This window comes from Homarus americanus, unplaced genomic scaffold, assembly GCF_018991925.1.
Source record: "Homarus americanus isolate GMGI-L3 unplaced genomic scaffold, GMGI_Hamer_2.0 scaffold24694, whole genome shotgun sequence".
Classification (NCBI taxonomy): domain Eukaryota; kingdom Metazoa; phylum Arthropoda; class Malacostraca; order Decapoda; family Nephropidae; genus Homarus; species Homarus americanus.
Window position 1 is genome coordinate 7,960,098 of NW_024732780.1, and position 16,472 is coordinate 7,976,569.

The 16,472-nt window shown below is 36.9% G+C and overlaps 2 protein-coding genes across 11 annotated transcripts in view; both read right to left on the reverse strand.

Moving 5' to 3' along the window:
• Window positions 1-130: 130 nt before the first annotated feature.
• On the reverse strand, window positions 131-5,471 carry LOC121869038 (protein CutA homolog). 6 transcript variants are annotated; one of them, XM_042370122.1, is made up of 6 exons: window positions 5,236-5,471; window positions 2,413-2,567; window positions 1,743-1,802; window positions 1,546-1,591; window positions 1,047-1,139; window positions 131-763 (listed from the first exon to the last, which is right to left on the reverse strand). In XM_042370122.1, exons 1-6 carry the CDS (start codon window positions 5,275-5,277, stop codon window positions 701-703), a joined length of 459 nt encoding a protein of 152 aa, XP_042226056.1. In that variant the 5' UTR covers window positions 5,278-5,471; the 3' UTR covers window positions 131-700. The 6 variants fall into 6 exon arrangements, with proteins under 6 accessions (XP_042226056.1, XP_042226060.1, XP_042226061.1 ...); XM_042370126.1 differs by lacking the exon at window positions 5,236-5,471 and adding an exon at window positions 4,790-4,939; XM_042370127.1 differs by lacking the exon at window positions 5,236-5,471 and adding an exon at window positions 4,654-4,783.
• Window positions 5,472-7,093: 1,622 nt separating this feature from the next.
• LOC121869039 (sodium/hydrogen exchanger 2-like) overlaps window positions 7,094-16,472 on the reverse strand; it is a 51,181-nt gene continuing 41,802 nt past the window's right edge. Inside the window, exons 20-22 of one of the 5 annotated variants that reach the window (XM_042370130.1) lie at window positions 11,524-11,710; window positions 9,882-9,896; window positions 8,687-8,812 (exon numbers count right to left, since the gene is read on the reverse strand). In XM_042370130.1, the coding sequence (XP_042226064.1) occupies window positions 9,889-9,896; window positions 11,524-11,710 (195 nt within the window). In that variant the 3' untranslated portion in view covers window positions 8,687-8,812; window positions 9,882-9,888. Of the gene's footprint in view, window positions 8,840-9,881; window positions 9,897-11,523; window positions 11,711-13,572; window positions 16,323-16,472 lie in introns of those variants that run through there. The other 4 variants (XM_042370128.1, XM_042370129.1, XR_006089495.1 and 1 more) reach the window with 4 other exon arrangements.

The following is a 16,472-nucleotide window of genomic DNA, read 5'->3' on the forward strand; positions in this document are numbered from 1 at the left end:
AGTGACAATGACAGGCAAGACCCTCAGACCATGACCTCCACCTCTACCACTTATATCACTCCACTGTACACTCACCTTATACAGGTACTAATACACCACATTGTACACAGGGGATAATATTCAACAGATATAAAAAAACATTGATATTTTAATTGAAGGCCAATGGTGAGGTGAATCAGCTTTACAAAAAACATAATTCTGTCAGCATTAAATTTGGTATCTTTGTAAAATTTATCACTTATCACCTTCAAGTAATGAACGCAATTAAATACATTCTGACAATCTCATAAAAATTCCAGGTAATGTATTTATCAAGGAGACTTTGCAGATTAAGGTTCTATACACAGATTTCACCTCAAGCATACAGAGTTAATAAATAATAATCTCCTGGAAATAACAAAAGCTGCATTACAGTTGGCATGACCGTCCCACAACCTCACAGCCACATTTTGCTGAAGCTTTTAGGGCCAACGAGTGTCATATGTTCACGTCCACAAGAAACCAGTAAGATTCTTCCCGTTATTAACAGCACAAATATTTTATCGCTCACAAGATAATGGCGATTACTCGTATCTTTACCGACTATAAATACAATATTGTAGAAAATGCCTCAAGACACAAACTGACAATGTTTCATAGAGGAACATATTTCTCCTCATCTCTCACAGGTCGTGGGAGGACTACAAGATGGTAGAGATGTTTATTTCTTCTCCGGAACTATCTCACTAATCCAGTCCAGGTACGGTGGGTTCCCCTGATCAATCTGCAGGTAAAGTACACAGCTACCATTTTTTTTTCCATTCACTCAACATTTAACAAGTCAATTTTTATATTACAAAGTTAGGTAACAATTGTATCTTGACTCATCCAGAAATAAACTAAAATGAAAAAATGGCAACTTGACATTTATATAAAAAGTGAACAATTAGTGGTAATATCAAGAGAGAAAACCCAGGTAACGACTGTGTGACTACGAGAGCACTTTAACTACCTACTACTGGATGACACACACACAGTTAAGGGATCGTTGACAAGTTAAAACCAACCTTAGAGGATATGACTTCACACACGTCGTACGGATGGTTCTCCCGCACGTACTTGGTCAGCTCCTCCAGGCGGGATGTTCTTGTCTTGATCATCTGAAGAGTAACCAGTGAGTAAGGATGTGAGTATACTCTGCTGTGTTCCTCTTTTAATGTTACTCTATGCTATTACTCAACAGTAGAGTCAATTATTAGGCACAGTATATAGTATATGTAATATGCTTTATTGAACTATACAGAGCAGGGTGATTCACAAACAAACACATCCTCCTCCCACACCCCCCCCCCTCAAGAAAATATAATGCAAACAACGAACAAAATCTTAAAACAAAAACAATTTAATAAACAATCCTGCCAATTAAATAGATAAATCAAATGAGCATCGAGTCAAGACAAACTGGACAGTGAGAGGTAAAGCACAACCCCTGAGACACTACTGTTATGTGAAGACGATTCATCCGGCTACAGTGATGCAGTATAACCACAAGCTGAAATAACTTACCATGATAACTTCTGCATCTTCACAAATTTCTTCTTTCCATTCATACCTGTCAAAGGAATGAGTATTATTTCAGTAGCTTTAATCTTAACCTTATCTAATTTAATCTAACCTAACTTAATCTAACCTTACTTAATTTACTCTAACCTAATCTAACATTAAGGGAAGCTCCTACACCCATCACACTAAAGTATACTCACACAGACACAACGTTGGGGATGATGTTAACACAGGCCGCCAGCTTGTTCTTCACCAGACCGCTGTTGGTTCATCACAAATATATTAACTTTAATTTACAGTCTCATTAAAATCTATAAACTCTTCATTATATAAAGTTATGATTTTATTCTTGTGAAGCTTCAACCACAGATATAGAATTTAAATCCCATAAATAAAGCAAACATCACACACTATACTGTCAGGGTGGCAACAGAGAGCAAGGCAGAGTCACCCACCTCCAGGTAAACACTACTGTATGTATGTCTAATCAACCAAAGGTAACCCAACAAGGCCACTGTATATTTATTTCCAGTGCAATCTAAGCTCAAACAGTTACACCTATTAGTGGCTATAATCACATTCTAGTTTGTTAGCAATCTTAATCAACTTGTTCCTGACCAATAAGTTCAATAGTTGGTACAGGTATTCTATAAATCTTTGTATACACTAATGAAAATAGGAAACACCTGAAAATTAAACCCCATCTAATGTTACCTGATTATTAAACACCTCAATGCTACCTGTGGGGGAGGGGAGGGGGGGGGGGGCATTTGCATAAAGGTGGTTAATCTAAAGGTGAGATAAGTATAGGGACTAATCTGCAGGTAATTAAATAAAATAAAATATTCCTACAACACCAACATACTCTACCTAGCAATCTTTTTGGCAACTTCCTGTGATGGGGCGGTGACGAAGGCCATAGAGTGAGTGCCTGCCACATAACTCGCTGAGGCTGCCATTCTGCTCAACAGTCGCCTCCCTGAAGACAACAGTAAGGGCATACACACTGTCACGAGGACAAGACCCTGAAAATACACGAAGGATGAACGTGGGTTACTGTGTTACGTCTTATGCCTGGGGAGACTATGTTAGTATTTGACCACAACATCGAAGACTCGTGTTGTTTCTGCCTTTAGGGGAATATTTTGGTGTTAGTATTCTGGAATTCACCGAGATGGCAAGCTTGAACATAAAGATAAATACTCACAAAGACAGGATAGTTTTATATATCAACACAGAAAAAATCTATAAAATAAAACCAAACAGAATTCAATTTCCTGTAGCTATTAATCTCATACAGTACAGCATAGTACATTATATCTTATAAACGAAAAACAAAATTAATTGAAGTTTGCATAATTTCAAAACTGTATCTTGCATAATACCGAAATGCCTTTATGGTTTTGGAACTTAAAACAGTTAGATATTTCATACATATCATACAACAGGAGGCACTGTATTAGAAGACGTGTCGTACCATACACACAAGAGTGATTTTTTTATTCATCATTGGGATGTAGGTGATGAAGCTGGTCGTTAGTTACCTTGGGGCTCCTCACCTGCATCAAACAGGAAGGGTCTTTATGTATTCATTGTCAGTTAATATTTCTATCTAAAAATATTCCAATAAGATTCTCATTTTAAGATCTTTTGGTCCGAAAATGATATTGACTGTGTCGTAATTTAGTGAGTTACTGTACATTATATAAAGGTCTGAATACATATACAGCTCCTCCTTGACTTACGACCTACTCGACTTACGACCACCCGCACTTACGATCTGCCTCAGTTGTACCAAAATTTTGTCAAATTACGTATTTTCGAGTCCCAAAGTCAGTACAGACATAATTTTCATTTGTAATTCACTTTAAAATGGCTGGCAAGCTTAAAAGTGAGTGTTTTTGGGGCTGAGAAGAAAAAGAGACCCCCCATTTTAGATTTTCTATTTATTATTTAAGCATTTCCGACTTACTACCATTTTGATTTACGACCTGGATGTCGGTCCCTAACCCCGTCGTAAGTAGGGGAGGAGCTGTACAATGCATATCAATCAAAATCCTAAATCACACACACACCTACCTATGATAGTAAAGTCCATTAAAACATATAAATCCATCACAAGTTTCTTTATAACATTTCCTAACAGTGTGCACAAACATCAAACATTACACAACATTGTATCATCAATGCTGAAGGTAACCAAACATTATCAGCTCCTCATCTCTCTTAGTTACTTACCAATATCGATTATCACATTTATCCATATCACTAATTTTTAATCTATTGTTTCACCACTTATCAGCTTAAGGTTATCCCCACAGCTTATTTCACCTGATAATTAAACACCCTAATATTATTTAAGGTGGTTAGGTTAGCTTTAGGGTGGTTACTCTGATGGTAATAATGTAAACTCTTATTATCTTTCTAGGGTTATGTCTGGTTGAATCAGCTTAATTTCGCTGTCTCTTACGTAGCTATTGTGTAATCGCTGTGGATATTTGTTCGGTTGTCGGTTAGGCTCATAGGAGTTGAAAGAATTGTTAGAAACTTTGTGGAAACGAGAATCCACTCAGTGTCATTAGGTGTATGTTTTAAAAGGTTTTCTGCTAAGTTAGGTAGGGTTAGTTAGGTTACTTTGAGTCAGGCTTGTTAGGTAAAGTTCTAATAGGTTCTCTGCCTTCTCGCTTCCATTTATCATTTATTAGATTGTATTTAACGTTTCCACAAAGTTTAGTCCAATTTTATCAACTTTCTGGTGTTAGTAAAAAACCCTACATAACTGACAACCGGACAAATATCCACAGCCTTGTTTCTTTATGTGAACCAACGTGTTTTATGCAGGTCGATAAAACCAGCATAATACAAGATAATATTGAATCTGCATGTATATAGACAATACAGGTATACAAACAATATACATACACAGTAAAGGAATACATAGAATTCGTGGACTAGAACAAGAATACCTAACTGATGTCTGTCTAGATAAATCTGTCTTAGATCACTGTTGCATCTCATAAAACAAATAATTCAATGTAACAAAAACCTAACAAAACAAAACTTAGTGTTGCATGAAAAAATATTTGCACTTGACAAGCTGAAAGCAAATACCTGGTGACAGAAGCTAATAACAGATGATGGAACGTGTGTTTGTTTATAAGTTTTAAAGCTTTATATAATAAGACAAGCTTTAGGGTAAATGGTCAATGTCTATCTGGCAATGTAACTTTTATCAGCTTATACTCACACCACCAGAGGTCACCGAGTCCTTGGCTATAGTCGAGGTAAACTGAAGTAATATTGTACAAATCTATTGGTTCACTATATTCGAATAGGTTAACATATTAATCATACCACCTAAGTTTAATTGCTAAAACATGAATATGATGGGTTTAACAGCCAATGTTAAACTAACAGTGCATTAATACTTAAATTTTCAATTATGATTAAAGCCTTGGAGGGGGAGAAAAGTCCGCGGGATCTGGCAACACTGTGTCACAATTCCCTTTATGTCAGTCATCAATAATTACCATAATGTTGACTAACTTCATAAGTGATTGAGATAAAATTAATATCTCATAATAGAGTTGAGTATTTACTTAACGTCTCTACAAAATCGTCGATAGGTGTAATACAGTGACTTATGATCTTGAACCTTAGGTAATGTTTGTCAGAATCATTGATTGTACTTACTGTGGGGAGTCTTATACCAGTAGGCCTGTTATCTGGTTCCATCCTAGTGTTATCCAGCTTTCCTGACAGTCTTTTGGAGTCTTAGACAAGTTCGATGCCGTGAGTAGACGTCTCCAGTGTTAGTATTGACAAAGATACTCTCATTATACTATGGAAGTCTGGTTATACTTGTTCATTAATCAAGAGAGGAATTTGACAGATTTGAAGGAGAGGTCAAAGAACTGTCAGACTAGATGATTGTTACACTGCTGCAGCTCGACGTACAGTAGGAGGAAGAAGCTCCGGTAATGTCTGAGAACATCACTGCCACCAGATGTTGTTCAGTTCGTTCATTTTTCCACACATGTTCTTATTATAGGACCTGGCATAACCAACCATTAACTTAACCAACCTCATTAACTTAACCAACAGTAACTAACTCACTATTTTGAATCACTTCCTCCCACCTCAGCTCATCTCACCATGGGGGGTTAGTTAAGATGTATCAGTGATTGTTCCATCTCGGTTATCTTATTCACAACTAGTAAATGAAAACCCATGTGTCCTGTGTTATAAGGTCTAATATTAATGAGACAAGAGGTAAAGTTGTATCATCTAGACTTATGGAGTTGTGATAATTGTGTGTCTTGTGTCCACAGTATTGAGAGTAATAATAAGAAAGGTACACAAGTGCTGGCCTTGTGAGGAGTTTTTGGAGAATGCTATGAAGTATAAGTGATAATGAAGGTAAGTGAAGATTCATTATTTTCGTGGGTCACTTTTGTATAATTTTACAGTGAGTTGTAATAGTTTCTACTGAACATTACTTCTGTTAAATTTAAAGACTAGTTTTTGCTAACCTGGAAGTAAGGCCAAGTGGTTCTTATAATTTGTATTAGTGTTAATGTGAAATTGGCTAAGTCTTGAGTGAACCCCAAGGAGTTGTTCATGTTTTTGTGTTCAGGTTCTCAACTTCATTTTAATTATCATATTGTCCTTTGTGCGGCCTACCTGAGTATTGAAAATATTAGTAAAGTAATGGGGGTTCCCAGGTAAACCCAAGATAAGAATATAACAAGAGAATATGTATAAGAAACTTAAGAAGTAAAGTAAATAAAAAATAATTAAGTAAGAGAAACTTTAACAGTAAACTAAAGTACACTTAGAAAATGAAAGAAAAATTAAATAAAAGATAAATACAAGCCCCCCCCCCCCCACACAGTACCATTTCTAGTGTACGATAATTGTCATGAATATTTCTCGCTCATCAGTTAAGGAATAAGAACATACAACTATATTAAATCACCAATAGTATATTTCCATAACAATAGTATAAAATAAGCTCTGTGAATAAACAATATCATTCATCTATAGTCCATTAGATATGACTGATAAACTTGGCATCACAAAGACCTGGTTATCTAGTGAATAAAAACTTAATTTATTGACGAGTGGAGTGGTGTGGCACTGGTGACAACTGAGGTGGCACTGTTTCTTGTAGAGTCTTAGACACGTGTTTGTATGTATCCTCAACAAGGCTTATTACACATGTTAAATGATGGCTGTAAATGTATATACAAGTCGAGTGTGTAAATCCTTATCTTGGGTGGTGGTAATTAAAGACACGATGCACTGTACTGGAAATAAATTCAACTACTCTATATATATATATATATATATATATATATATATATATATATATATATATATATATATATATATATATATATATATATATATAAAGTAAATCACTGTAGGTGCGCGTGATCTAGGTATATGCTGATATCCACAAGGAAAGAAAAACACGAAGTTCCCAAGCGCTTTCGTGTAATTCACATCTTCAGGGGTGAGTACAGACTGTACTCACCCTGAATATGTATATATATATATATATATATATATATATATATATATATATATATATATATATATATATATATATATATATATTTCACCTGTAGCTAATATTCCAACCAATCATCACTAAACTCAATGTGTTTCACACTGATTTTGTCTTATATAAAGTAATAATTAAAGTTATCTAAAACTTTCATTTATACAAAAAAGTAATTTGTACTCTTTTAAATTTGTTGAATGATGTTCTACTGTGTGTGGCAGATCTTTTTCTTCTCTTTAACGTTGGTTTATTTTCTCCAGTTTGAAGTTTTAGCTCCTCTGTGGCATAACATTTTCATACTGTATGTTATTAAGTTGAAATCAATCCTGAATGTATGTACTCATCAGCTGTGGAACTATTGTTTGTGCCACACTAATTCCTGCCACTCCATAACACAGCACCATGGGGTGAACCTAGCACTGTACTGTACAAGATATGAATGTGATTCTGAATGACAGTTGCAAGGTAGAGTAACACTCTCAGTACTGTACTGTCCTAAAACTAACATCAAGGTGTTACTGGCTACACACCCTAATCAAAAGTTGAAGGCCATATTACAAAACATACTTGATGTACCTCTATCAGCACCCAGCCTCTCCACACGTGTTATAAACACACCGAGTCAACACTCGGCCTCTCCACACATGTTATAAACACTCGGCCTCTCCACACATGTTATAAACACTCAGCCTCTCCACACATGTTATAAACACACTGAGTCAACACTCAGCCTCTCCACACATGTTATAAACACACTGAGTCAACACTCAGCCTCTCTGCACATTATAAACACATCGACTCAACACTCATACTTGTTCCACAACAGAGATATAAGAACAACCTTATTTGTCTGTACAACTGACAAATAACTTTAACACTTGATTTAAGCAATGTTGATGAGTGGAGTGAGTCAGCAGCTATGTGGGAGGCTCGATGGACAGTAGTAAACACTTATCATACATCACGCCCATGCCACTGTATTCTGTGTGTGGGCGACATGACAAATTTATAAAATTACATTGTAATTACGTCATCTAAGATTTCTTGTCAATCATTTGTGTAAAATCAATAAATCTATTATTAAAGTCAACTGAATATACAGTATTCATCAATAATTCTAAGAGATTACAGTATTTCATCAATATATTATGTACTGTACATGCATTAGTAAGTAATCATATACATTATCACAGAACTAATTGCATACACTATTATTTTCTAAATAAATGTTATAATTTATCTTGTAATTCTGTTTCAAATATCCTTAATTCTCCTACACAGATTCATCCGTGTGTTGGGTGTGAGCACTCTGGGCACTTGAGTCACTTGGGGAACACCTTACCAGAGGTACATCCTCCCCATCCTTGCTGCCTTCATTAAGACTGGTGGGAGTTTTGGTGTCCAGTTTTTCAGCCAGCACATGTCTGACTGGATCTGAGAAAGCTGAAGGAGATCCCATGGGTGATGGTTCAGCTGTTGAAGGCAGTGTATCATGACACCTCACATCTGGAAGGCTGGAAGTTGGTTCAACAGCTTCTTGTAGTGATCGGAGGATGTGTGGTGATGCCGACATGTGTCCTGGTTCAGGGGAGGAGAAGCAGCTCTGCAGAGTCCTGGGGCTTGTTACTGACATAGTTCTGCGCCTGGTGTTGTGACGCTCCATCAGTTCCACCACTCCTTCAGGTAGGTCCATGGTGTTTTCTGGAGCAACAAATTCAGGGTTTTTATCTGTAAACAGGTACAGTAATGTGTAAAAAGTCTACTGTATACATATTTGAATAGCAAGAGATAAACTTTAAGGATTATATAATTAATAATTAAATCCATAATTACTGTACTGTATTATTTTATTCAATAAAATTGTTAAATATGCAAAGTTATTATGTTGTCAAGTGAAGACATTACCGGAACCCTTATAATGTTGATCTTGTGACCCATGGTGATGGAAGACCACCAAGTAAAGCACAACACACAACCAGGAAAACAAATTAATAAAATACCTGTCAGGAGAATTACAGTTATAACACAATGCCAATGTTTATAAGCATCATGCAAATAAAGTGAGAAGTTACATGTACAGAATAAAACTAATAATGAATGAACTGATGGATGACATTCATTTAAAACATCAGAAAGCAATTAGCATAAATTAACAAGAACAGAGGCAGATAACTGGTCTGCAATAGTCATGCGTGTTAACATAAAACCACTTACCGGCACATTTTTTATATGAAACTAAACTTAAGCAAAAAATTCGTAGTTCATGCATATTAGGAGGAAGCAGCAAAGATTACCAGCATACAGTACTGTACTCAACAAGCACACTACAGTGGCCTCATACAGGTAGCTGAGACTAATGTAGAGTTTGTGTCTACAATCTCAATACTGTATGTCTGCCATAGACTGACAGCACAGTGTGGCACCTATCACTCAATTCCTTCTTCCTTAGATGGTGTCTGTTGGTTCCGAGTGATCTGTTTTAGGGATCTACGAGTACAGTAGACGTGACAGGAAGGTGTAACAAATTCATGAAGTAAAACCACCCACCACTGTTCCTGGGTTAGAATCTTCAGACTGCCCTTAGTGTGCACAACAAACTAGTTGCCTAAACTGTGTCAGGATATATAATTTATTTGTTGTTTATGTACTACAGGTTGATAGAATGAAGTAGGTATGGCAGTACTGTACTTAACTTATACTACAACTGTCTTCAAGGTTAGGCTGTCACACCAAAAGATCTCACACAATGTGTACTGCCTTGCACACTTACCTGTATTTCATGATCCTGATTAGTTAGCAAGACAAAAATTTTAATCAGTAATATTTTAGTAACACGACGTACTGTACTGTTGTCAGTATTTACACCAGCAGCCTCCTAACCTGGGAGCCAACAACAGTTGCTGATCATCCCTTCACCATCACTTACTGCCATATTTTACAGCATATACAAACTATTATTGTCTAAAAATGACTAAAAAATATCAGCCCATGTCCTATACAGTATGTGGTCTCCTGTACATTAAGGAATCCTCAGTTGCTGTCTCCAGTAGGTCAAACTGTACCTCACCCAACTCCAGAATTAACAATATGATATTGTTTTCTTACACATTATTATTACTTTGTTATTAAAAAAAAGTGTTATTGTAAATATGAAAGTTGGATTTATAACTACTGATGATGATAACCCAAAACAAGTAGTGTCCACACGGCTCCCACTATTTCAGAGCTAATCGGTAACGTTTCTGAACTCTTACAAGTGTTATTTTCTATTAATGTCATACCTCGAACATATATTATTATTTTTATTAGGAAACATCCTTTAGCTTTTGAAAGAAACTTTGAATTATGATTTTAATGGTGAATAACACTGACAGCCATCACCAAGCAGTAGTAGTGTCTCACGAGTGTGTAATGTCATCTATCGCTGTGCAGGAAAGACTTGTACAGTATTTAGTTGGCTTTTCACGTTTTTGGAGTGCTTAGTAAGGACATCTTAGCACAACAAGTACTGATCATAACAGTAACAGCTGAGTAAATAATAACACTTTGAAATTTATATTATCCTAACTTTAAGAAAAATATGACCATAGGAGAAAAACACGTGTAAAAGTAATTCCTAAATATTCCCTGCTGAAACATTAGTGTCTTATATGCCTGTGCATCTTATTTGCCTTAAAATACAGTACAGTACATCTTCCACTACTGTACTCACAAGTGACTTAAAAGGCCAAAAGTTGTGTATTTTTGTTCAACTTCCTCACCTGACAGACTTTTCTCTGTTAAGATTAATGCAATTTAATATCTCTGTAAACAGCAAAGTAGCTGAAACAAAGTGCTGTGCTGTGCTGTACTGCATAAAAATATAAAACTACTAATGCAAAAGTAATGAATGATGTGATATCATGAGTGTTAAGTATTGGAGAAGTGAAGCTCACATGAGTACAATATTGTACTCTGTATGTAAAACAAAATTTGTTGTGAGACAGGTACAGTACAGGTACTTGCATAGAAATAAACAGGAGAATAAATATATGATATACTGAGTACAGTATTGTATACTGTAGTGTACTGTACAAATATTTGGAGTTCTTTAACAAATAAGTGAGAGCAATTGTGAGGTGATGTAGCAAGTTTGTGTTCTGCCAGAGCTCATGCATACAGCTTGATGAAGGGTGAGTGAGGGTGAGAAAACTGTGTATAGATGCTTCTCTTATAATACATGCTACTCATTTTCTTGACATAGTTCCCCTTCACTCCGGGATGCCACTTTGAATATGTTACAGTATTTGACTACTATTTAATTCAGCTCAGAGGCGACCCCACACACAACGGGTTAATGGAGCTAAATACCTGGGAATATATCGTTTTTCTCGGCACTATCGGGAGCGAGTGCCGTTCTCGTTGTCACTTACCAGTCATGGGGTGTGTCGCGTGGTAGGTGGCGCGAGAGTTATAAGCAGGAGGACGAGCCGAGGGAGCTTCACGGGCCGAGCGAGCCAGACGAGTCATCCTGCGAGCGTTGAGGTGACGACGGTGAAGATGCTCAGCCAGTTCCTGGTCTTCCTCCCCCACCAGGTTGGGGTTGTACTTGTAGTGGAGCTGTGGGCACAACACAACTCATTTACTTCATGTTTGGTGCAGATGTGAGAGAACTTCTGTTGATCAGCTTGCTTTAAGTGTGGCTTATTACTATACAGTACTGTACTGTATGTTTTACTTCTTAGAGGAAGATTTGTATAGTATTTACAATGAGACAAGAAAAACACTACTGTACCATAATACACAACACAATGTGGTGGTACATGGGTGGAAACAGAATGGATGAATATTATAAATTTAAAACAACTAACTAGAGATCAGTAAATTGGTCATAATTGTGTTAATATTGTAATTTTTGACACAAGGGAGTACTGTATTGTCTTAACTGGAGTGAGAATGGATATATTAATGTCCCTCTGATGGTGAGGCAATACTGGACCCTCATAACAGTGTCTGATTAACAACTGGTGTGATGGTGTAGACTAAATTAACATTATAAGGTGTATCAACAGATCATATCTCAACACTTAAATACTACATAGTTAAAAATTCCTGATGAAACTGAATACATGAAATAATGTAACTTATTTTAACAGATCAGATGACCTTGGTGTTCATCTCCTATGAATATGGTTTATAATATTTCCCTTACAACTCCTACAGTGAATATATATCTCTAAAATTTATATGAATACCTGAGAGAACAATAAATATAATGGTCATGCAACAAAGACTGTGATCCAGTGTACAGCAGTGTGAGTCACACGTGTGGTGGTGACGACTTAGTCAAACTGAAATTACTACCTAATACAACATGCGCCAGTAATATTGCCATGCAAGAATAATCTCAATACATAATAAAATGGTCATCAATCTGAAATGAATCTGTTTATCATTAAACTAGTGGTGCAGCTGATACGCACACAAGTATCTTAACACCTTGACAGAGTTCTTGTGGGCCAACTGAAAGGAGAAGGTCCACAAGGGAATCAAATATTTACAGTACACTTGAAGCATCTCGCCTTAATGGCCGGATGGAGACAGCTAAAACTTCCGTCCAGTGAAGAACAAGACAGTGATGTGTGACCCCTTGTTGGGACCAACACATCAGCCTAAGTTCTGCAAGTCAAACACCAGCTATGCATGCAGGTACAGTAACCTTCCACCAGTACAGTATATGCGCACAACTCGAGATTAATGACCACAAACAGAGTTCCTCATCAAAAATTAATTCAAGGATCAAAATATTTAGTATAAAAAACTAGATAATATTCTGCATACATAGTCTTTTAGAGCGGTTCTTCAAAAGTGCTTTGATGGTTCTGTGTTCTTACCAGGATAATGGTGTTCATATCAGCTATGACTCGGCTCAAAGTAAAAACCGTCTTCTCACTAAAGTCTGGGAGCTACATCACCCCAAAGAGCAGTTGTTTGTGTTCTCAACATTTGGTGGAGGAAGAAGGGTTGAGGGTTTTAGTAACTCTAGGATATCATAGTACAGTATACTACTGTATAATGGTACAGTACAGTAATTTAGTTCCGAAGTTTCCTGCAGCAGTACAAAGTCATTGTCAACTACACAAATAATGTACACGAGATGAGAAGTTTGCAGCAGTTAAATCTAACCAGTGCAGTGTAACACCAAGACCAGCCCAGCCCAGCCCAGCACGGTAAATAAATATTTAACAAGAAGATATCCGAGGAGCTTCTGTGAGGCCTGGCAACAACCAGACCGAGAGCCACCCAGCAGGCAATGGGTTGTGTGAATGGTTACAGTACAGTATATCATGCACCAACTAGTGCAGTCTTGGTTGGTGAAATATTTTAAAAGGGGGTTGCTCAACACTTTGTGTACAACAAAACAATTCCACCATGGTGTCCCCCAGTGTTGTATCTTTGGTCATGGATTATATTAAGATTACCTGTTGACTGGCTGCTGGCAGCACTGGATGAGGGTCACACCTCACATGAAGACTTGTTAACTGCTTTCACCAGGAGTTAAGAATTACTTGAACACAAGCAAGTGATAATTTAGAGGATGAGGAGTTAAGGGCAGGTACTTCATCTAGGGTAACTGGTACTCCTTCAGGAACTTTGCTCATCGACAAAGTGGAAGGTCAACATGACCACAGACAGACTAGACTAACAGTTATGTATATACTCTACATTATTAACTATTAATTTTTTCACACAATTACCGGGTATTCACATTGTTTTATTATTTTTTTTATAATGCTGAAATACAATCAATAAACCCATAGACCATCTTATCATCAGTATTGATGTTGCATTTTTATATACTTGTACAGAATAATGTAAAAGAGCAAACAATACTGTAATGTACTGTGCATGAAGACTGACACAGCCTTTTGCTCTGACTTGATGGTCCAAAATTTACATCATGTTGTTGCAGTTATAAGTACACACGGTACAGTATCTCAGGGGTCCCAAAACTCTTCTGGGTCACACCATGAGGGAAGACTTAACATAATATGAACTGAACTTGTGGCTCAGATAGTTTGCTTTCATCAAATAAATTTGTCTTATTTTAATGATACTCTTATCATGATTATGCACAATAAATTATTACCACCACATTTCATAAATGCTTAGTTGAATAATTACAGCTTGCTCGAAGTTACTGATTATTTGATGCAAAATGTCAAACACTAGACTATCAATATCTGTACACCAGTAACAAAGGTGTCCGGTACATCAACTTGTTCTGCCACCCGATGAGAACCACGAGCTGTGACCACTGACTGACCGAGCTATTAATGTGAGGCAGCAGATGTTGGACACTCTCAGCCTCAGCGTCCGGTGCAACAGTCGTGATCTCAGCCGTGACTTCACAAACTTCACCTCGGAGAATATCTGTTCACATACACTGTATGCAATATGAACCCTAATATTGTGATCATTTCAGCCCTGAACTCTTAAAGTAACGGTAAGTCAAAGAAAAAGTTGATGAGTCAACTTGTTTTATAGACTTATCAAGGTGTTATTTGCCTCAAGGTCTGCCAGCACTGTGCCAGTTAATGTATAAGAGAGGACTTGTTTATGTGAGCTTTGAAGGATTACTGGAGGAATCTAAAGGTTTGGAAAATGCTTGTGGAAATGTGTAAAATACTCATTGCACTTCATATTAACTACACTACACTTGGTAGGACCTCACAAAGCTCCCAACGAGAAATTTGACCATCATCATCTCACTCCATTACTGTACTGTACAGTACAAACTTTTACGTTGAAGACGAGTATATTTATCTCAAATGCCTTAATATTTGAAGACTTGTTACATACGTACAAACATCCCTGATCCAAGTGTAATCTGACCTGCCTGGTCAGGCTTGTGGTGTTCCATCATAATTTTGTACGTGGCATATCTTTATCACCGAAGGTTTGTTGTCGTGTCTGCCAGGAATATGTGGGCCAGAGTTTGGGAACCCCTGCTGTTTGCAACATACATTATAAAGGCCCTACTTAATACAGACTAAACCAATAATATTTGTGTGACTGACAATATTAAATTTGCCCCAGTAATATTATGACCAGTAGGAGTCTTGACTTACTTGTATCATCCATACAACAACACCTTCCCTGGTCCTGGGTACACTGTTGCCAACACAAGATGTGTTATTGAAATATATATAAATGTGACAACTTAAAGTTGAGAGAGCAGCCATGATGAGGGCCAACTGGTGCTCTTATTCATCAGTCTTAATAAACGACCAATGTTGACTGTAGACTTATATTGAACCTTATTGCAGTCACTTATTAAGTGATCAGATAAATATCTTCAAAAATATATACAGTATTGTATATACTGTAAGGTGCAATATGTACACAAGTTTTAAATACATCTAACACTCACTACAAACTCACTGACTCTGAAGATTCAACATTTGGTAACGTCAAATATTACACTAAATATATAACCCTGACTTTATATGTTTTCCAGAGGTATTTATTGTGTTTATGTCACTACAGCTGTATAACCTTCAGGTAAGATCCTTTACCTTGATAAACTCAAGGGTCTGGGATCAACAGTCCAGCCTTCCACCAACTGCTGAGACATTACATGATATAAATAATGCATAAACAAATACAGCAGAGGCAGATTTTTCAACAACTAATCTAAGTCATGGACAGTAAAGTATAATAAGCATATAAAGCAGAGCTAAACCTATGAAACAGCGGTACAGACTACATAACAATCTTGGCTAAGTAAAGTCATCTAGGTGCAGTTCACTACCAAGAGGAAAATAACTATGAGCACAGTAATCATGGTATCCCCGCGTCTATGAAATAATAACTTCCGTCACGGAGGAGGGTTGTCACGTATCGATGCAGAGAACGAACCCCATGCATTCCTCAGAAACGAGAAAGGATTAACGTGTGCACTTGTATTATGACTCTCATTTCCATTCAGTGATTTCTTTTGCTATAATGTTTAGTGCGAAGGGTTTCATTCCGTGAGTTTCCACTGTGTGTAGTTCCAGTCAGTGAGGTTGGTTCACGCCGTGTGGTCCCAATGCCAGAAACTCCATTCCGTGACTGTGAACTCCGTGTTGAACTTTGACCTTTGTTACCTGCCTGACTCTGCCTGTAGGTCAGAATTAAGGAAGAAAGCTGTCATCAGGGATTGTGAGGTGTACGTCGCACCACCAACCTGTACACATCCAAGGCCTCACACAATTAACTTCATGACATTATTACAATTTCAATAATATTTTCCAATAAATTATTAACAGTTATTTTACTCATTATATAACCTACTAAAGTACATCTAATTACAAAACACATTGATTCAGCAATAACA